The 22467-nt window shown below is 33.1% G+C and overlaps 1 protein-coding gene across 2 annotated transcripts in view; it reads right to left on the reverse strand.

Annotated features, from left to right (window-relative positions):
* Window positions 1–10988: 10988 nt before the first annotated feature.
* wdb (serine/threonine-protein phosphatase regulatory subunit widerborst) overlaps window positions 10989–22467 on the reverse strand; it is a 54283-nt gene continuing 42804 nt past the window's right edge. For both annotated transcript variants that reach the window (XM_076475697.1, XM_076475698.1), the window contains 5 exons: window positions 19349–19402; window positions 18321–18371; window positions 14827–14946; window positions 14426–14655; window positions 10989–12342 (listed from right to left, as the gene is read on the reverse strand). In XM_076475697.1, the coding sequence (XP_076331812.1) occupies window positions 12183–12342; window positions 14426–14655; window positions 14827–14946; window positions 18321–18371; window positions 19349–19402 (615 nt within the window). In that variant the 3' untranslated portion in view covers window positions 10989–12182. The remainder of the gene's footprint in view (window positions 12343–14425; window positions 14656–14826; window positions 14947–18320; window positions 18372–19348; window positions 19403–22467) is intronic.

The raw sequence follows: 22467 nt of genomic DNA on the forward strand, positions 1-22467 counted from the left end.
ACTTTTAATCCAAGATTCTTTCTGGCTTTGACGTCTTACCCACCGCACATGTGCACGGGTCCTACTGGAAAGCGATGTGGTTCAAGAGTGTGGGATACTTACGAAAAGTATTCCAGGCCCGTTTATGAGCCTTCCATGCCATGTGGGAGGTAGGATTCCACCACGTATGAGGATATAGTCGAAAATGTGTCGAGATTTTAGGAAAACAATGAGCAGCTACTTGTATAATACAATCAGTTACTATTGCCACACAGTCGTCTATTGATGGCTTACAGACGATGGAAGGATCACATTCTGCGAGAGCAGTGAAAAAGGGCCAGTTTGCAACAGGTAGAGAGAACAAAGAGTGATGGTATGAGCCAAGGAAACATGGATGGCTACAGCCTCCGAAGGTGTGTCGAGTGGCAAAGATGGGGTTGGGACATGCTGATCAACCAACAGTGCCACCCCTCCATGCACTCGTCCATCACACAGCCAGTCATTTCTGTACAAAGAAAATCGCCGAAGAAGATGTATCCGAGGAAATGCCTGTACCTGGAACTGAATCGTGGGATTTGTTGAAATGTACATAAGGAACATATATAGAGGTTGAAGTTGATTCATCAACTTTTTTAACTATGGAGGTCAAAATACTTTTCATTTGTTTTGGTTGGTTGATTTAGTGTTTTATGGCACAAAGCAGCTAGGCAATCTGTGCTAAGCGTCCGGTAAAAAGTTAAAAATAAATTAAATGTAGTAAAATACATAAAAGGAAATGAAGGTAAAACAAAACAGCATTGAAAAACAGAAAAAGCATAAAACCAATGTTGATGCCATGTTAGAGAGAAAGCAGAATAAGAGAAGTTGTAAAGTACTTTCTCTAGCATAATGGTAATGATCATAACCCGCCAGGAAGACTTAACAGGTAAGTACAAGAACCACCATCAGTCACCTGAAGTTGGCCTTTCCAGTCCTGGTTATGTGTTATAACAGCCATTATCAAAAAGTAAAGTAATAAAAGTGTTAAAAGACATACAGCAAAATTGTAATAACAACTCGCCAGGACAACTAACAGGTAGTTCAAACAGCAGTATTAGTCATCTAAAGTTGGCCTTTCCAGTCCAGGTGTCGAGTTATTTAATGTTATGGTCATTTTCGAATTTCAAATTGAACTAGAGAGATTGAGACCCTTAAAAGGGAACCACAATTAAAGAGGTGTAATTAATAAATATCAAACATTTAAATGACATTAAAAAGATTAATGGCCATTAAAAAACTAAAAACTTTATCAAGGTGGATAGTGTCACCCTCACCAATAACACTAATGTTACGGACAAACCTTGGGACAGAACATGTTTAAAACAGTGCCGTCGTTGACAGTCGTAACGATTGCAAGAAAGTAAAATACAGCTTACAGTGATCTGAGTGTTACACAAACTACACACTGGTGCAACAGTTCCAGATAAGAGAAAATGAAGAGTTAAAAAAACTGTGACCAATGCGTAGTATAGGTAGAACAACTTCCTCCTTCCGAAACTTACAGAAGTTACATGGCCAAAAGCTTGTTGTCGCGTTGCTTACTCCAAGTTGACTGCCAGCTGCATGCCATAGGGTGTAGTCCATGTATTGAATAGGCACAGTGGTGATAGTGCCAGAGCAGATAGATTTAGCTGCTGTGTCTGTAAGCTCGTTCCCGCGAATACAAACGTGACCTGGTATCCAGAAAAACTGGATACAAGTAGATGTTAATGAGAAATGGGCCAATCAATTTTGAATATCAATGAGAACAGGGTGTAGCCAACGTGAAGCAATTCCAGGGCCAGTAGAGAACTAAGCGAGTCACTATAAAGAGTGCAGTTGGAACACAGCTTATGTGTTCACTGCTGAACTGCACGCAACCACCAAACCACGGCAGAGCCCAGAGAGTTACCTGATTTGGAACCATCCGTACAAATTGGAATAGAAAGGTTGTTGGAAAGATGTTCAGCAAATAAAAGACGGTACTTCCAATCGGGAGTATCTGTGACTTAAAGAAAGGTCACATTTGGGGACTAATTAGCCATGATGTGATGACTGACCAGTGGATTCTGCAATGTTATCCAAGGACAGACCCAATTCATCCAATTGCACCTGGACGCGAAGGCCAAAAAAGAGCAATGGCAGATAGTCTGTTCTGAAAAAGTATGGCCCACTGAGGAAGGAAAACACATCCGCAGGTGGGATGCTTTGAGAAGGAACAAAGTTTCGAAAATTTATATGCAAAAACGGCTCGTTTGGGCTGAGAAAACACTTTACATAGAAGAGCGAACAACGTTTCGACCCAAATGGCGAAGGTGCAGAGAAAGTTCATTAGATTCTACGTATAAGCTTTGAACTGGGGAGGTGCAAAAAAGCCCAATTGCAGAGTCGAAGTCCTTGATGACGAATGGGGTCCAGCATCTTTAAGGCCAAGGGTCTGGCAGAGCCATAGACCATTGATTCATAGTCGAGTTTCAATCGAATAAGAGCATGATATATCTCTAACATAGAACATCAATCCACTCCCCAACTGGTGGTAGAGAGGACATGGAGGATGTTCAGTGCTCTTGTACATTTGACTCATAGCTGCTTTAAGTGTGGTATAAAGGTCAGCTTATGGTCAAAGATAAGCTCCAAGAAACTTCACCAATATGGCATTCAGGATCAGGGTGAATACCTCATTGGCGGCAAAAGTGCATGCAAATTGTTTTAAAGAGAGAGAAATTAAAGCCATTCACCATGGTCCACTTCAGTACATGATTGAGGGCAGTTTGTAGTTGCCACTCAGTATATCTCATGTTGACGACTGACACGAGATGTGAAAGTCGTCAACAAGAGCCCATTTGCAACAGTGAGAGGGAATTGTTCAGTGATGGCATTGATCTTAATACTGAAAAGTGTGACACTCAAAACACAGCCCTAAGTGACCCCAAGTTCCTGTAGAAATGAACGGGAAAGTGTCGAACCCACACGAACTTGGAATCTTCTGTCCATTAAAATTTTTTAAATAAAGATGGGTAAATGGCCACGTAATACATATATATAGATAGATATCTCGCAAAATGCCATACCTCCATGTTGTGTCATAAGCCTTCTCAATGTCAAAGAATATTAATACAAGATGTCGTTTGAGAAACGCTTCTCTGATTGATGTTTCAAGTCGAATTAGGTGGTCCGTGGTGGAGTGCTGTCGTCAGAACCCACACTGGGTGAGCGATAGGAGGTTGTTTGATTCGAGGAACCAAACAAGACGAGCATTAACCATCCTCTCTAAGGTCTTTCAGAGACAGCTCGTCAGAGCAATTGGATGGTAGTTTGAAGGAATCTTGGGATTTTTCCAGACTTAGAGAAAGATAAGATAACAGCCTGGCGCCAGGCATTAGGAAAAACATTCTTCTGTCAGATCTGGTTAAAAACAATTGGAAGAATATCAAAAGAAGCAGGAGAGAGGTAGTGCAGCATGTCATAGTGTAAATCATCAGGTCAAACAGATTTCTTTTGAGAACAATTATTTTGGAAGCACAGGGAAATCCTTTTGTATTCCCACTGTAGTAGTGGAATGAAGTGCAGCAGCATGCATCTGAGATGAAGTGGTGGACAACACGCGAATAGATATTTAGATCCCAGAGGAAGTAAACTGAAAGAATAGAACCTTCTCTGGGAAGTTCCCTCACAACACAGGAATCCACACCGAGGGGAATAATATAAAAAATTAGAAACTGATGTACTCATAAGTGGCTTCCAATTCAGTGTCAAAAAGTCATTTGGATAAATTGTCAACTTCTACTCCAATCTATGGATCCAGCCATATAAAAAAACACATTAATTACTCCACAACATCAAATCTGTAGCACGTACGAGAAAACAAACTACTTTATAATAATGATCAAGTTGAAAATTATCCTTTATCCAATTACTCCGACGTACTGAATGATAGACTGCCCAGACTTGGTGTAAGACATTCTACTAACTGACTGTGTTCAACCACTCACGGAAGTAATCTGCCTGAAATCGAAGGAAATAGTCCCTATCTTCGTCTATCATTCCCTTACAGATTAAACTCTTTTATATAGTCACCACTAAAAAACTTATACTACTGTATTGCTGAGAAAACAACGTTCTTTACACTTAAGAGAAAAATGTTATTTTTAGAAAAATAAGCAGTAGAATATTATGATACATACAGTCATGTGAAAAAGTTAGGACACCCTATGAAAGCCTGTGTATTTTTGTAACATTTTTGGATATATAGATATTTAACAATACTGAGATTATAGGAATATAACTAAACAATTAAAACTGAAGAAAAGACTTTTCAAGATCTTCTGTAAATGTTATGCTACTAAAATGCATATTCTAACTGAGGAAAAAGTTAGGACACCCCCACCTTTATTCCCACTTAAAATGACTCAACTCATACACAATTGTATCACACCAGGTGCACATGATTAAAAGATCGTTACTCGGCATTTTGAATGAGGCTTGCGCTATTTAAACCTCAGACATTTAGTTTGGTGTGCTCCTGACTGTTGAAGTGAGAGTGAGCACCATGGTGAGAGCAAAAGAGCTGTCTGAGGCCTTCAGAAAGAAAATTGTAGCAGCTTATGACTCTGGTTAGGGATTTAAAACGATCCCAAAAGATTTTGAAATCAGCCATTCCACTGTCCAGAAAATAGTCAACAAGTGGAGGGCTTTCAAAACAACTGCCAATATGCCCAGGTCTGGTCGTCCAAGCAAGTTCACCCTGAGACCAGACCGTAAGATGCTAAAAGAGGTCTCCAAACACCCTAACTTGTCATCATGGGACCTACAGCAGGCTCTGGCTACTGATGATGTGAAAGTGCATGCCTCTACAATCAGAAAGAGACTGCACAAATTTAACTTGCATGGGAGGTGTGCAAGGATGAAACCTTTGCTATCTAAGAGAAACATCAAGGCCAGAATGAAGTTTGCCAGAGAGAATGTAGACAAAGACCAGGACTTCTGAAATAATGTTCTTTGGACAGATGAGTCCACAACTGAATTATTTGGACACCAGAACAGAGGACATGTTTGGTGTAAACCAAATACAGCATTCCAGGAAAAGAACCTCATACCAACTGTAAGGCATGGAGGTAGAAGTGTTATGGTTTGGGTCTGCTTTGATGTAGCAGGACCTGGACAGCTCACAATCATAAAATCCACCATGCATTCTACTGTGTATCAGAAGGTGCTTGAGGATCATATGAGGCCATCTGTACGAAAATTAAAGCTGAAGCGGAACTGGACCCTGCAACACCACAATGACCCAAAATACCAGTAAATCCACCAAGAACTGGTTGAAAACTAAATGGAGAGTCCTAGAATAGTCGAGTCAAAGCACAGATCTTAATCCCATTGAGATGCTGTGGGGTGACTTGAAACAGGCTGTACATGCAAGAAACCCCTCAAAACATGTCACAGTTAAAAGAATTCTGCATTGAGATGTGGGGCAAACTTTCTTCAGACCGATGTCAGAGACTGGTAGATGGCTACAAGAAGCGTCTCACTGCAGTTATTTCAGTCAAAGGGGCAACACTAGCTCTTAGGAAGTAGAGTGTCCTAACTTTTTCCTCAGTTTGAATATGCACGAAAGTCTTCCTTTACACTTCTGTCTCCACAACATGCAGTTACCGTCCATTCTACAAAGTTTCATCAGAAGATATGTTTTAGAGTTCTGTCTGCGCTAGCCGTACTTAATTGAGCAGTGTAAGATTAGAGAGAAAGGAGCTAGTCACCACCAACTCTTAGGCTATTCAATATAGCTAATAGCGAGATTTATTGTTACTTCATAATGCCTTTACGGCAGAAAGGGTGAGCATATATAGTGACCCTCAGAACCACCCTTAACACCTGGCTAATTGATACTGAAGACTATAGCGCATTCATTGTTACCTTCAAATTCCAACTGTTCAGCATTAACTTATTTTTCGTTAACTACAATGAAGTATCTGTGCTAACCCACGAGTATCGAAACTCGGGTTTTTAGCGTTAAAAACCTTCAGCCTTGTAACTAAGCCACTGGAAGAAGGGTGGAACTTCATTTAGTCATTTTACATGAGAAAATCTGTTCATCAGAATATTACAATTCACAAACATTTTTCATACTTAAAATTTACTGTCCCTTGCTTTAAATTCAAATGTCGCTATTTAATCTTCATAAAGTTTCATTCGTTTATAACGTGTTTTTGTTTTTCTTAATAACTAATGCAATTTTAGATTCCAAAAGTAGTCATGTTGGGGATGAAACCAAGTTGGGGTCGTTGCTTCATCTTTCACCTGATGTCCGATTTTGTACCTATGACATTAACATAATTTGATTAAATTTGGGGCATAAATCAATATTAATTATGTTTGAGATGCGTTTTAATACTTGCAGTTTCTTATTATGACCATTTAATTTACAATGTAATACCAATTTCACAGTGAGCCCACAAAAAAGCATAACTTGTAGGAGTGTAAACGAATATGGATACTTAACCTTCCAAAACGTATTCATATTTTTAAAGCTTTCAATTTCACGTTGATATTCACATGAAGTTTACATTTATATGTTACTTACAAATTGTGTATTACCGATATCATTGAAATTATGTCAATTTTACTCACTTCCATCCTCACACCGGTCATATGATAATCAGATCACACAAACCACTAATGAAGGAATTAACATTATTCTAAGTTAAAAAGGAATATTTCAACATCAACACCGAAATTCCGAGCTTAAATGTTATTTAAAGGAATTATTTTTTTATTAATTAAAGTAAAAAAAAAATATTTTGATTCTAAATGTTTCAAATCGCCGGTGTAGTAAAAACGTATCCCATGACTCGTTGGTTATTCAAACTACGACAGCAAAAAAAAGCTGATGGTAGATGTGGGTCCTCCACAATACGCTCTTAATACCTCTCAAACTATATAATTCTTGTTAAACACACTTTCTAAACTGATAGTGGATGTAATTCTTTACTTCTTATGCATATTTTGTGATTTTATTTTTATTAATAAACATATATAATTGCATAAATAGTTAGTTCACATATGTTCGTACACGTAAATCACCCTTGTCAACACGTTCTTCGTGCACCTGGTGGATGAGAGTAACTCAGCAATCAAGATAAACTCAATACATCTATTAGTACACACTATTTTTACCTGGATCTACATGCACTCTTAAAAACTTCCTTACATATTGAAATACAATTTTTTTTTCTTTTAATGTAAGCACATTATCTGAAAGTGCATATAATTCTTTTGTTCAACCCGTCTTTGGGTACAAAGCACAGGGCTATGATTGCCCAACACACACACTATAACCAATGGTAATTATCACATCTCTTTGACAAGTTATTTTGTGTATATCTTACGACACTATTTCTGCCACGCACGGATGAAGGTCATGTAATTCTTTTCTAATAACATTCTTTGTACATAAGGTGATTCAAGTAATTCTTCTCGGTTAAAGTGCCCTTTAAACCAACAGTTACAAGAGTGAATATTTTCTGTCAACGTATCCGGTGGCTCATGTAATTATTCTTGGACAATACGTTCTATGTACAGTAATTCTTGTCCAAAATGTAAAATTTAGTGAAGGTTAAACTGAAAGCAGTGCCTAAGGTAGTCTAGGTGGTTACAACTGGAAGCAGTGCTAAGTGTAATCAAGGTGGTTAAACTGAAAATAGTGTAGTGTAGTCAAAATAGTTATACTGCAAACAGTACTAAGGAGAATAAGGATAGTTACACCAAAAGTGACAAAACGTTAAATCCAGATAGTTAAATTGAAAATAGCACTAATGTTACTCTGCAAGTTTGTTGTATTAATCAGAATTCAGTTACTGTCCCACTGTTATAAGTATATATACAAAATAACTTACATAGTAAGTCTGGCTGGAAACTTAAAAAAAACGTATCTTCTTGCATAAAAAATAAACATGTAATAGTTTAATTCATACAGAAACAATTTTAAATTCCTATCACTGGTACTATTAGTACCTACCTGTTTATAGCTTTAGATACAATATTTTAAAATGTGAACTTTAATACAATAAAATTTCCAATAAGAATCAATAATCAAACATACCAGCAAATTTCTGGTTATTTGTCATTTAACAGTAGATGTTCAGTGGCTGAATAAAGTTTCAACATTTATACTGACTATATTATTTCAGATTTAGAAATACTATTTGTCAGTACTGCAAAAATATCTAACAATAACACCTTACAAACCGCTCAAACTACGCAAATCATTTATTAAGTTCATTGTCTGATCCCGTCAACACTGAGTTTATAGATACTTTCTAAAAGAATGTTGCTCCTGTTACTGTGAATAACACTGTTCATTCTCATAGTAAAAGCAATAATATTACCACATAAATTATAACAATTTTAATCTTTAAATGATTAGATGTTACTAAGTGTAATTAACAATTTTTTTTCTTTAAACTTTATGCTGGAAAAAGCACCCACAAAAGAATAATTGTTCACCTACCAGTACAGATGTTTTAAACAGGCATTTTATTGGTCTATGGAATTATAATTATTATGTAACCTTTGGGAAATAACATCTTACACAAAATTTAGGAGAACAAGTGAATCTTAAGCTATTTTAACTTCTGTTATAAACTTACTTGTAGATAGTTTTACACTCGCAGCCTGGTAACATGCACTGGATCTTAAGATTTGATCAAACAAATTGTATCTAGGGTTTTTGTTTCTATACTAACATGGAAACCTAAAAACATCTATGCTGGAAAAAAGAATCTGAATGTGCTTGGGAGCTTTGAGGTTCCAGTAACTGAATTTTGGAATCTTATCAGTAAAATCTAATAATAGCAATTATGTTTGAGCATCTTAGCACTTAAACCTGATTGTAACAACTGAATTTAGACATATTACATTTAAAGACTGACTATGAGAATAGAATTCAATGCAAAAGCTTGATGCACCTGGAAATATGGACATGAAAATTAAAACTTAACAACAGATGGTTTGAATTTGCCAGAAAATCTGGACATTACAGCACTAAGGTTTTGCTGTAGCAGCAAACATTTGGAATACAGAATATCCTAGTAACAATGTTTAATTACAGCAAAGTCACACCACAGAGTAGACATGAAAGCTGATGTAGTTTGATGGAAGGGATATCATCACATTCAGGTCTAGCATTTAGCTATGGAACTGTTTGAAAGAGAGGGATTAGGGGAGACAAAATCAGAAGTGAGATGAGGAGAATATACGTTAAACTTTAGGAACAGCAACTTGTTTCTGGCAGAGGGTTGGGAAAGACACAGAAGAGAATACAGCCTCAGAAAAGATACATCGCATTAAAGTATATGATTAGCTGCAACACTTGTCCTAGGGAAGGGTAGACGTAAAAGCTTATTTAGTATGGAAGATATCACATTAAGATGTATCATTACCAACTGCATTTATTTCAAGGAAAGGGGAGAAACAGGGCATGATCTTACAGAAGATATATTACTAAGGTTTAGCATTAGCAACTGAATGTTTCACAAGTGAGGTCAGAATAGACAGAAAAAACTGCCTCAGAGAGGTTGCATAATTGTAGTATGAATTAGCATCAATATGTATCAAACAAAGAAGGATATAATAGAGTCCAGAATTAGTCATCTGATTTTGCATCAGGAGTTAGACACCATTACTTTTAAAAGTCTAACATCATCAGCTATATTTGTGTCATAGATGTGGACATCATAACTTTTAGGTCAATGAATGTATCTTGGACTTTAAGCTTAGATAACTTAATTTGAACACAAACTAAACTGTCATAAAACTTACAAGTCAGAGACAATAATTATTGAATATGGCCTCAAATATACATTTATAACCATCCCCCCCTCAAAGTTTACTCATTATAACTGATGTCTCAATACACCATCTAAGTATTATAAGAGGTAATACATAATTCTAGCATTTCTGTACATACCACTTAGATTGTTTCCAAGTTCATACATCATTTAACTAGTGTACCCATGTAGTACAGATTGTATGATATTTCAGTCATCATAACTTCAGTGTTTATACATTCAAGCTAACCTGTATTACACAGTTGAGATATTTTAACTGTCTAGCATCTGCACACACCAGAGGAGTGTTGCAGAGCTCAGAGATCACAAACTTTTAACTGAACACAAAAGGTAAATTTTATTGGACTACAGACATGATAAATAATGTCTGGACATACCAGTTGGTTGTTTGCAAGTTCAGACATTGCAAGTCTTGGGTCTAAACACCAAAAATGGGATTCTCCAAGGTTTATTCAGCATAATTCTCAAACAAATAAAGTAGAGAGGGTAATATCAGTGTTGAGACATCAAAAATGAAGTGCTTAATGATACTAGCTGATTTAATAAGCATAAAGCCAAAGTTCTAAAATATGATTACATTGATATGTTTTATATGGAAGCAAAACAAACAACTTTGGCTTAATTTGTAAAGGAAGAGGAATTCTGTATTAGGTATTAAGCATTAGCCACATGTGAAACATTTTTATGTACACATTAAAAAAAAAAAAGAAGCCTGTGTTTTTGGCTTCAATTCAAACATTAAATAAAGAACAGCTTTCAACATTCCCCACCCCCCTAATTTGGTCAAAAACATAGTTACCAACTAATAGCAAAAAGTGATAATGGTAATTTCATCCCACACAAGTTCCACATGAAAGTTCTCAGGACACATACTGCTGTTGAATTATCCTGAAGAAAACGAAATTATCAAAAGCATGGATATATAAAGTATGTGATGACTACAATACATTTCTGGTGAAATATTACTTAATGCAGGGAGTCATTATTTATAAGTAGAAGATGCTAGTGATACCTACAGTTAAAAAAAAAAAACCAACAAAACATTCAATTGAATTCTCTGAAGCCAGTGAATAAATTCTAGTTTGTTTTTTTGGTTCTTGTCTTTGGTTGATTATAATGCCTCCCCCCAATAAAACCAATATACAGTTTTTATTTAAAAAAACATTTGTTGGTTGGGATCTCCAATTTTATTTACACAGCAGCACTTTATGCATGTTAACAACAACTAAAGTAGCAGTCACAAGATTTTTTTACTATTTATTTCTCTGGTACTAGAAGGTTCTCTCTCCATAGCATATGAAGTTAGAAATAGAGAAGACTAATAATCAGTTAAAATCAAAATAAATTACTACAATTACATTCTGACCAAGGAGAATACAGTTCAGTTATTCATATTATTCATTACAAAATTACATATAACAAGAGTTGAGCAAAACAAAAAGAAGGAAAACAACTTTAGATAATGAAGAAAAAAACACTCAATGTGTTTGAAAAGAACAGACAAAAACAGGCAGTTTTTAGTGTGATATGAAAATCAAACAGTCTGTACATGAAGGGTCTGAAATTTCTGTCCATTTTACATTACTTCTAACAACCCCAAAGTTGACAATATACAGCAGGTGTACCACTGAACCAAAATCACTTTTCTACTAGTGTCCTGAAAACTGCCATGCACCCCTCACACTGTGCAAAGTTTTCTAACAAGACAAAATGATACTATAATAACATACACACTAGGAGCAATACATTTTCTCAGTGTGAAGTATGTCTACATTACAATGTTTCTTGCTAATAATAATAAACAAAAGTAAAATGTAATCCCTAGCTTTTGTGTAGTCACAGCAGTAAACATTCAAGCTACCTTAGACTGTTTCTATATTTTCAAAATCATACAATTTGTGTTTGATTGAAAAGTACCTAAAATGATCTAGGAGAATATAACCTACTAGACAACATGTAACACAATGAGGCTGATAATACATAGATGCATAATCTTAGTTAATAAGTTTTCATATCAATACAATTCTGCCCTGATTAGAATGACCTAGAGTCTACTACGATGATTTTTAAATTTTATTTTATTATTTTTTCATGAAGGCTAAATTACCAGCTTTCTGAGATTTTCAGACAACTTAAGCCAGTTGGAACAGCTGATTAAAGATGCACATCCCAATTATTTTATGACCAGTTCTTCACACTTATTAGCACTGGGCATCATTTAGGACACCCAATGCTAAGTAAGGGCAAACTGCTCATTCCTGAACATGCAGTTCTGAATTAATTCAAAATGGCTCTAAGCCTAGCTGTGACAAACTGACACAAACAAAGTGGTATACTTGGTTAATTTTGGCCTGATTTGTTTACTTGTCGTTGAGTGTGTGCAACATTAGTATTGTTCTGGTTGAGTGACCCAGAATTCATCAGCTTTGCTTTATTATTCAGTTCCAGTTGAGAAAGTTTCTTCCATAATTCATCACGTTCTTTTTCCTTCCTTTTCTCTCTAAAATGAAACAAAATAGTCAAATAAAAACATTTTAAATCACAGCAAGGATAAGAATTGATTAAATGGATTTTGTTTGCTTCAGTTCAATAAATAAATAAAAGTATTTCTATTAGATGTTGTGCAATGCAACCTATAGTATTTACTAATTAACTTCTAAAGGAAATAGTTACTGCCTACTTTACCTCTATTCTTATTATTAAAATATCTTTCAGTGTAAAAATAACATTCATCACATTGATATGTCAGTGAGCCAGCATGTTAAACATTTTCTGTAACTAACTTGTAGCATCATGTTTCATAAAACAATGAAGAATTTAAAATGCAAGAGATAGTTATTAAATATGAAATAACTCAATAAGTTATTTTCCACCATATGGTGAAACTTAAGAATATATATAGATTCTAAGGAATTAATTGTACATACTTAAAAATAAATATCAGAAAGCCAAGAATATTATAATGCAACCTTCATAAAATCTAACTTTTGGGCATCATTATAACCAGCGATTATTTAACAATTTCAGGAAAATATGTTCCTCAAACTTTTAAACCTTTCACTATAACAAACTAATTTGTCTACATATTTGCACACATTAAGTATTCACACTATAACTTTTGATACATGTATCTCCACAAAATTTGGTAGACTTTTAGTAAAAATGACAAGTTTTTGTACACAAAAAATCAAGTTTGTTAATGAAATATATTTACTAAAGCTTTGTTTGTAAAAACAGACTGTTTTGTTACTAGTCTGAGTGCAAAGTGATTTCATGTTATGATTTAAAAACTTTTCTTCATTCCAAACATCTGAAATATGTGAATAATCTCTAAAACTTAAGTACATTTCAAATGTTTGTTTTCAGTAAGACTTATTTTCTATACCCAAACTATGCGGGATCTGTCACATGACCAACCTCAACCATCACAAAAATAATTAGGAAATAAATATAAATTACATTTTTTCATGCTAAAATGACTACATATGTATAACATGAAAATACAAATGTTTAGTCTAACTAGCTTAAGTCTCATAATGTTACATATTTACACATTTTCTATTATTGACCTTCCAGTCATGCCTAGCTAACATCATATAACTTGTATTGATGCAGTGCACATGCACTGATGTTATGTATCAAATAAGATAAAACTGACCCTTAGTCTTCCCTGTCTTGGCTGTGTTTTAATGGACTATTATTTTGTAATGTACACTCATATTTCAATCATTAAACTTACCTATCTTAAAATACAAAATAATAAATAAAGAAGTAAAGCAAATAATTCTATTTTCTAGCAACAACCTCTGAACTCTTGATATTGGGTGTAGGTTGCTAAGCCTTTTAAAATTTTGCATGCGAAGAATATCCAAGAATAACAAAAGAATCATAAATAACTATACAGATATAATAGAATTCAATTATTATTAAGCTCAGTAACCAAGATGTATGTAGGTTTACAAAATACGTGAAAGTTCGAGCAGACTAAAAGCACACACTACCTCATTGAAATCTTAGTTTAAAAAATTAAAATGCTCAGAAAAACCCCTCAGGGAACACTAAGCTGTCATATTGGTTATTCACGTGCTATATAATGAAGTGTATATAGAGGACCATTTCCAAAAATAGAACGAGGTAAAGGGGGCCACTTTATAAGCCGTATCCCACAAAACAAAAAGATACAAGGTTCTTATTTTATATTTTAGTTTCTTAATATTGGCAATTTGAGTTCCTAAATTGTATGAAACTATAGACTTGGTATTATTACATATTTTGACATCAAATGTTAATTTTAAATAGTGCTGCATTCAAAATACAACTCACTAAAATCAGTATTTAGGTGTGTTCTTTTAATATTCACTTTTAAATTAAGAAATTAGTTTGCATGTAACATTAAAGATTGAATTATAATCTATAATTTGAATCCAAACTTATTGACAAATTCATAAAATACTAGGTCAATAAAATTTTCAGTGCAAGTCAACAAATGCAATGACATGACTTTTGACCATTGACCCACTATGAAAGGGTAATGATACATGTTAAAATGCCAGTAATACATAGAAAAAAAACTGACTACTTACTTCTGTCTTTCTGCTTTATATGAAGCTGTAAGTTCATCAAATAATTTGGAATTCATCTCCATGAAAGTTTTAAGAACATTATAGACCAGAGAAATAATTGTTTGGTTCCAGTGTTCCTTGGATATCCGATACAGAGCTGGGAACATGATGGGCAAGATGACTTCATTGTTTTCCTCCATTAGGCTTAATATGTACTCGTTGTTCCAAAAATAAAGAGCCCTTTCAGCAACCTGAATACAACATGCTCAGTTTGAACAAGTCATTTTTATTGCTACTTACAAGTAATTTGTGTGCATTTCTTTTCAAAATAGTGTCCAAAGATAATCATTACACAATAAAATAAGATTATAAATAGTTTAAAAAGCTACAAAAAACTGCAGTTTCCCTAAAGTGGCACTTACTTGAAAGTGAGGGCTTGAAACGCAACGGGCTACCTGCTTAAAGAGAGGATCTTGTATTTTGACAAATTCAGAAGGTTCTATCACATCCAGAATCTCTTCCATCTCACCAAGAAACATTACCTATATGTTAAAATATCAGCATTTAAAATACATATTATGGCAAACAGATGGTATTTTTAGTGAAGTTTTGCCCTAACATGTTAATGGTACTGTAACAAATCTTTGATGCTTTTTTCATAATGATGCTATTGTAAAAATTTCCAAGTTTTTTTATTTACTACTTATTAAAGCTGTCTGTAAAACTTGTTAAAAGCAGAATCTAGCAGTCTTAAGTGAACTGAAAAGACTTCTACTTCAAGCATGTTATTCCAGTACCTTTGTTTAACAACAACATTAAGAATTTCATATTATGCATAAAAAGGTGCAACTTTCACTCAACTAGCAAAGAAATGAGATACCATTAACAAATAATATATTCAAACAAAATGTTGTTCCTCAAACTAAACTTGCCAGTAGCATTTTGTATTACTGTTACTAATACACCTGTCATCCTGGAGCCTATTTTTTTTGTTATAGAACCACTGATCAGGTTCAAACTCTATAGCAGCTGGCCTTATGACCACTTTGTGCTCAGTTTATATACTACAACTTTTAATACAGTGTGCAATTCTTCACAAAATGTAGCAGACTTTTAGTAAATATTATAAATTTTATTTGTACACAAAAATCAGTTACTTGACAGTCCAAGTGCAGATTAAGATTAAAAATACTTTGGTCTAAAACATCTCAAATATCAGTTGTGTAACCTAGAAAACCTCCTATAATACAACTTTTTCCAGTATTACTATATATTACCTCTACCCTAACAATATGTATGAATCTGTACCCAACAGAAAAACCAAAGTATAATGAAAAATTGTACAAATCATAAATAAAATTAGTAGCTCTTTTCTTTTTATATTATAGGTACATACTCTGTCTACCAGTTTCAAAAACAATAACGTTGTACTGGTCCAGAGTTTCTGCTTCACAACTGCATGTAATGATTATGCATAAAAATACACAGCCAAAAGTAACTGAGCTGATCAGAGTTAGTTAGGAGAACTTTTATAAGTAAATCAACATGGTTTGTAGTTATAACATGCAAGTGAAATAAATTTTATGATTACTGATTTCAGCGTATATGAATACCTCATACAGGAACAATCACTTCCGGACAGTTCTGAAACTCCCACATGTTCATATGTTCTGTAAAATGGTATTTACTTTTGCTGATATACATAACTTTGCAAATTATACATGTATATATGTTTATGTATGTGTACATATGCATGCACACACAAACAGTCCACAAAAAATTTATGATGTAAACTTTAAAGTGAAAAATCCTAATGTGAAAATTAAGGTTTACAGATAACTCCAAATTGATCTTGAGTGTAGGTGGCAATGTTTATTGCTCAGCTTCTTAAGAAGTTTTTTTTTTTTCACATAAGTAAGAAAGGTTTGAGAACAGCACAAATCTTAAAGCCGGAAAGAAGGCTCGGCCATAAACTTTAACATGATAAGACCTAAAAAAACTATCCTAATTACCAAACCTGTTCTGTTGCATACAATTTAACCATGTTGCATCAGGTATCCTTTCCTGCATGACACAAGGTTTTAACATCTCACATTCAAAATATTACTTTTGTTTATGTAATACCAATTAGAATAACAAAATCTTAGCTAATAATCCATATTTTAATAGCATATAGCTTTTATGTTCTTAATTCTACAAAGTAATATTAAAAGAAATTCAGAATTTCCCCTAGTGTGACCCACAACATTTTCTTTTAGCAGGTCATCATCCATATTTTACTTACCACCCCTCGAAAAAAGTATGAAATCTAAACCACTCCCTATAAAATCTTCATTACTCAGACAAATCACATTTATCAGTCTTCAATTCTGTTTGGTTACAGAGCTATCAAATAAAAAAAATCAGACACCTACCAATCACATCCTCTCTACATAATTCATTAAGTTTTTTCTTACATTGAATTATACGTTACCTAAAACCAATAGAAAGTTAAGGTTTTCATCCATACAATGACGTATTGTATAAAGTTATGTTCCAAATAATTAAGTGTCAACTTCACCCAGAATGTCAACATTGCTCAAATGGAAAAGTTAACGACTAGCTTGGATGAATTTGTAATGACTCTTGTCGCATAGTTAGAAAGTAAGAACATTTTTGAGAGGTAAGGGAATTTTGTCCACCTTTTGCATGTTATTCATCTGTTTGGTGTATTATTTAATTAAATACAAATTATTAATTGCAGTGCTAAGATTAGCATAAAAAATTAAAGTTAACTCTTCCACAACTGAGAGGAAGAAAAAGAAAGATTGGTTAAGTATTTCATTTCTTGTTTATGTTTATTCTTTACAAATAAAGTAAATAAAATGTATGAATAACCATCTTTCTATGTTATTTGATATTAAATAAAATAATATAACATTCTTTCACAAGGCATGCATGCTACTCAGGTGAATCTAGGAAGAAAAAAGGATAAAATAGATTGATTTTTTGGGTGGTTATGAGGTCATTAAAATTTACTGATACAGTTTTAAGATAGCATATAGAATACAAACTACAAAGTTTTACTGAAAAAAGTCTGAAATGCATTTAGGAGGTTTTACAGATTATACAGAGGAAATCAGATTTTTGAGATGAAGAAAAGTATTTTTAATCTTAATATGAAAATTACTTTCACATGATCTGTTCAAGTCAAATACTTAATATATTCATGGATAAATCTCTATTTTATTTCATAAAAAATATTTTTTTAATGCAAAAGACATAACATTAACCAAAAGACATTTCAAAAGATGTACACACTATATTAAAAGTCAGAACTATTAAATCTGAAAAGGCGAAATGAGTACAAAGAGACCACATCATCTGTCCAATAGAACAGCCCCTACTGAGAGTTAAGCTGCCCTCTATCATGCTTCTTCAAAGCTAGCTACCATGGTTATATTATATCATACTTTTAAGTCTACTTTATATAATGTTATATGTTTTAACAGAAGCTACATGAAATGTTTAGTATTGTTATTTGTTGCTATATAGATTAATCATTCTCACTACATTCTGAGAATCTGATTTCCATAGTAAATGTACAAGCTGAAGAAGCAAAGATAAAAATATATACTACTTCAAGGGTACTGTCTTCCAGATATACAAAAATATTTTGTATTCACTTAAAACATACTACTTCTTAAATATTTTCCAGGCAAGTTACAATGGATAAAATATTTCTCAAAATTTACCACAGCCAACACATTATTATACTTTCCAGATACATTAATAACATTCAAATATTCTCCTAAATTATACTACAGTCTATAAGACATATTAACAATCATGATGTCAGGAAAACATGAAGGTTCCAAAAATCAATTAGAAAAGAATATGAAATCCTACAGGTTTGTACCAAGGATCAAACACTTACCTCTTTTTGACTGCAGGTTTTTGGCCAAAACTTCATCAGTCCTTTGACTACCTATTTGTGAAAATGCAATATGTATCAAAATAAGTACCTAAACAACAGAAAATCTTTTGCTAACAAGTGTTTATCCATCATTAAAAAGAAACATTAGCTACTATGTTCCAAACTACTTTTCACTGTTGGTTTATTCATAGTATCATGCTTATCTTCTCATTAATTGAATTCTTAAAGTAGATAGACAAATATTAGAGATTACAGATCAATTTCTTGAAACACAATAACAAGAGAGCAAGTGGATGCCATGAAAAAGAAACTAGTAAAAGCAGTTGGAACTTTCCAAACACAAACATGTAATATTGTAATAATAATAAACTTTACATGCGTAAACATCTCAAAGAATCAGTCAAAACTTTCAAGAGCGTGGAACAAAAAGTTATGTGATACATAAAAGATAATAAAAAAAAAATTTCTCTATAGAATTAAGTGGCTTTGAAGACAGATGTGAAACCAAATTTTGGTAAACAGAAAAATGTTTGAAATTTTTTATTGGATTGTAGTTTCTATTTGTGGTCTTCAAACTCCCTTGTTTTCAGAGTTTCAAAACCAAATTTTAATCAGGAGATAAGCGTGTGCTACCACAAAAATTGAGACAAAGCTAAAATCTTGAAAGTATGAGTTGTAAGTGGACAAAATATTCAGCTACCTCCCAGAGGGTGGGAGGGAGAGTTATCAGTATTAAAAGTTTAAATGTCCATGAAATACATTTTTACCAATAAATTGTAAAATGTTATTTTAAATGAACATCTTTAAACAACAATAACAAATATTTTCCAATTATTACCAACTGACATGCATGGTTTCACACAAACAGCGAGTCAGACTCTGCTACCAAATGGTAATTTTGTCATTGAAAATGTATAAAATTCAATGCAAATACCAGGCAAAACTGTTCAATGTTCAGATGTACTTCATCATTAACTGAAAAATGAAACACTGAAAACCAGTATATATTATTTTAAAAACTGACGAACCTGATCAGTAAGAGTTGCATCTTTTTCCAGGAACTGAACAACACAGTAAGCCAACTGCAAAAAATTAACACTGAAATAAACAAACACCATACAACTAAAACAAAAGTCATTTATATGTGCAAAATGACTGCAGTTCATTTCCTAAACAAACAATTCTGTATATTCTGATATTTAAAAACAGAAAATCAAGGTTTCCACAAATTTCAAAATTTCATTTTCTTAATGTTTCTAAAATTGTTTCCTGCTCAAACTCTGTATGTATTACGTAATTCTCTCAATGTGTATGGTGTGACTAAAGGGTCAATTTGATGAAACAACAGTATCATTAATGTATGTCAACACAAATCAGATAAAAACAGTTTATAATACAAATTGTGATACAAGTTACAATTTTAGTTGCAGAATGAAATATTTAAAACAAACAATCTTTACTCTTCTGAATCACACGGGATGTACACATACTGAATTCATTCCTTTAGTTTTCACAACATCAATAATAGAGCTTCTACTACTGTTTAACCAATCAAAAATGTAAACTACACGTAATGAAAAGCAAAAATATTAAATTTTGTTAAAAAATAATGTTAAACCAACATAAAATAGTATTCTTTATATTTTGTATTTTTCTGCTTTTAAGTTGCTGTAATATGACAATTTCACAAGTCAGTATTATGGTAAAGATGAGATGAAATGTAAAATCTTGCACAAGAAAGAAAAATTGAATATTAACTAAGGTGAAATGAAAAAAATTTTAGTTTTAGCAGAAAATCACTTTTGGCTCAGTAAAGGATTCATAAACTCAGATATATCTTTAATAAAAATGTTTTATAATTTTTTCTTATTTTGTATATAACTGCTAAATCTTTTGAAGATACACTTGATAAGTTCAAGTACACAGTTTCAAGCTTCCAAAGTGAATTAAACTAACATAACACTTCATACAAAAAGTGTTTAAATTTGAAAATATTATATAATGAAGTCCAAGGTGTAACCTGAAAATCTGAGTATTTTCAGGAGGTACCAAACGGCAGAGATGAATAACATATGATGTTATCTTCTCTAATGTAACTACAGAATACTTCACATTTTAAATTCTGTATTTCACGTGTGGGTTGTTTTGTATCAAAGAAATTTGAGATTCCCTGACCAACTTCAATTTCCAACTCTTCAGGTTTGTGAAAACTACAGATGCATTGTTTCATTTACTAATGTGCAGATTAAATAATACTATTAAAAAATTATTTTGTCTCTTCCATTGCTTTAGCAACAAGATTCAGCCAACTTCCTTCTTATATTCAAATATTAAAATATTTCAACAGGGAAAAAAAAAAAAATCTAAAGCTTCTACTAAAATTATGTTCACTGAAGTTTATTTTAAAGCATGAACTGATTCCTTCCTCTTGATATTCCTGTGGATACTTCAAAAGTAATTTACAAATCTTTCCCACACAAGTGAATCAAAAATCAGCATCAGATATAATTAAGTCATATTAACATCAAATACACATGAAAAGATTTTGATATAGACATCTCATTCATGTGTACTACACTAAAGATAATTTCTAGACTGAAATTCATCTTCAAATTATAATAGCAGAAATTCTTAAAATATTACAGTTTATTTCTTAGGTTTCCATTTAAATACAATGCATCATTCAAAAAAATAAAACAACTTAATCACATATGGGTCAAAATTACCAGCTTTAAAATCTCAGTCATTTTTACAATAACAACAATTGAGCTTAATTTTAAACCCTTTATCTAATTGTTAGAGTTCTCTGTCATATTCAATATGTTACATACAATTATCATCATCACTTGTAATAGAGAGATCTAAAGTTTGTCAAACTATGACCAAAATTCAGAGAAACATCCTAGTTGGTCTAAGTACTGGTATATCAAAAACTGACAGAACTTAATATTTTTTTTAATTTGTATATTATACACACACACATATATATAAATGATAATCTCTTTAGTTGAAAATACTTCCTGGCATTTCACTATAAATTATTGTCATCATGATCAGCATGTACAACTTCGTACCAGTGTTTGTTTGTGTGTTGAATTTTTGCACAAAGCTACTCAAAGGCTATCTCTACCAGTCAATCCTAATTTACAAGATAAATTAGAATTAAAATAGCCAGTCAACACAACCCACTGCCATCATTTGAGCTGCTCTTTTCCCAGCTAATATACAGACTGCCACATTACATTATTTCCATGGTTGAAAGGGCAATCATGTTCCAAGATAAGTTTTATCTTCACAATCCAAATAATGTGAGAAAAGCATCACAACCACCAAGAAAGACAAAATCAGATACCTTTTAAAACTCCTCTGAAAAAGCAATTTCATGTGAACCTTTAATGTCTGGAGTCACAATGACCTGTGAAATGTCTTGCAGAAAAATTCCTCATACTTTGAGAGAAAGCAAACCTCGTTATTCTGTAAATACCACTGTAAACATTCTGATTGTTTAACCCTGCAGGGGTGGTCTTCCTTATCTCTGAAGCTGCATTTAGGCTCAACAGAAGCTTATGATACCACAAAGGCTAATAGAACATGCTCCCTATGATAAGTGACATTAGTGGTGCCATTCCACAAGATGTTAATGTGAATATTATGACCAATATATATTGTTCAACCACTGACACACGTTCCATATCCCAATGAGTAAATTGCACTGGATCAATTTCAGATTCTAAATAATAACATTTTTATCTGACTGCAAGATAAAACAACTAATCTAGAAAATAACACCACATTTTAACATTAGAGGCAAGCTGCTTTAAGCCTCACTGTGAGCAGAACAGCCTCACTATTTCTGGCATACATCATTAACTCTGTTTCTAACAGTTTCTATACTGAAAGTATGTAAATGAAGCAGCAAACAAATAACACAAGGTTCTTTGCTTGTATTATGGATGATTGTCTGCATCATCCATTTGTCAGGGAAACCATATAATTGGTTTTGAAGTTGCATATTCTACCACCATGAACTGCAATTTCTCAATAGCCTGTTTCACATTTAGTTTTGTTTGCCCAATAGCCCTTCACACTCATGAAACTTGTTTTTTTAATGTCAAGAGTTTGCATGAGGTCTAATGTATACTATACA

Source organism: Tachypleus tridentatus, chromosome 13 (genome assembly GCF_004210375.1).
Source record: "Tachypleus tridentatus isolate NWPU-2018 chromosome 13, ASM421037v1, whole genome shotgun sequence".
NCBI lineage: Eukaryota > Metazoa > Arthropoda > Merostomata > Xiphosura > Limulidae > Tachypleus > Tachypleus tridentatus.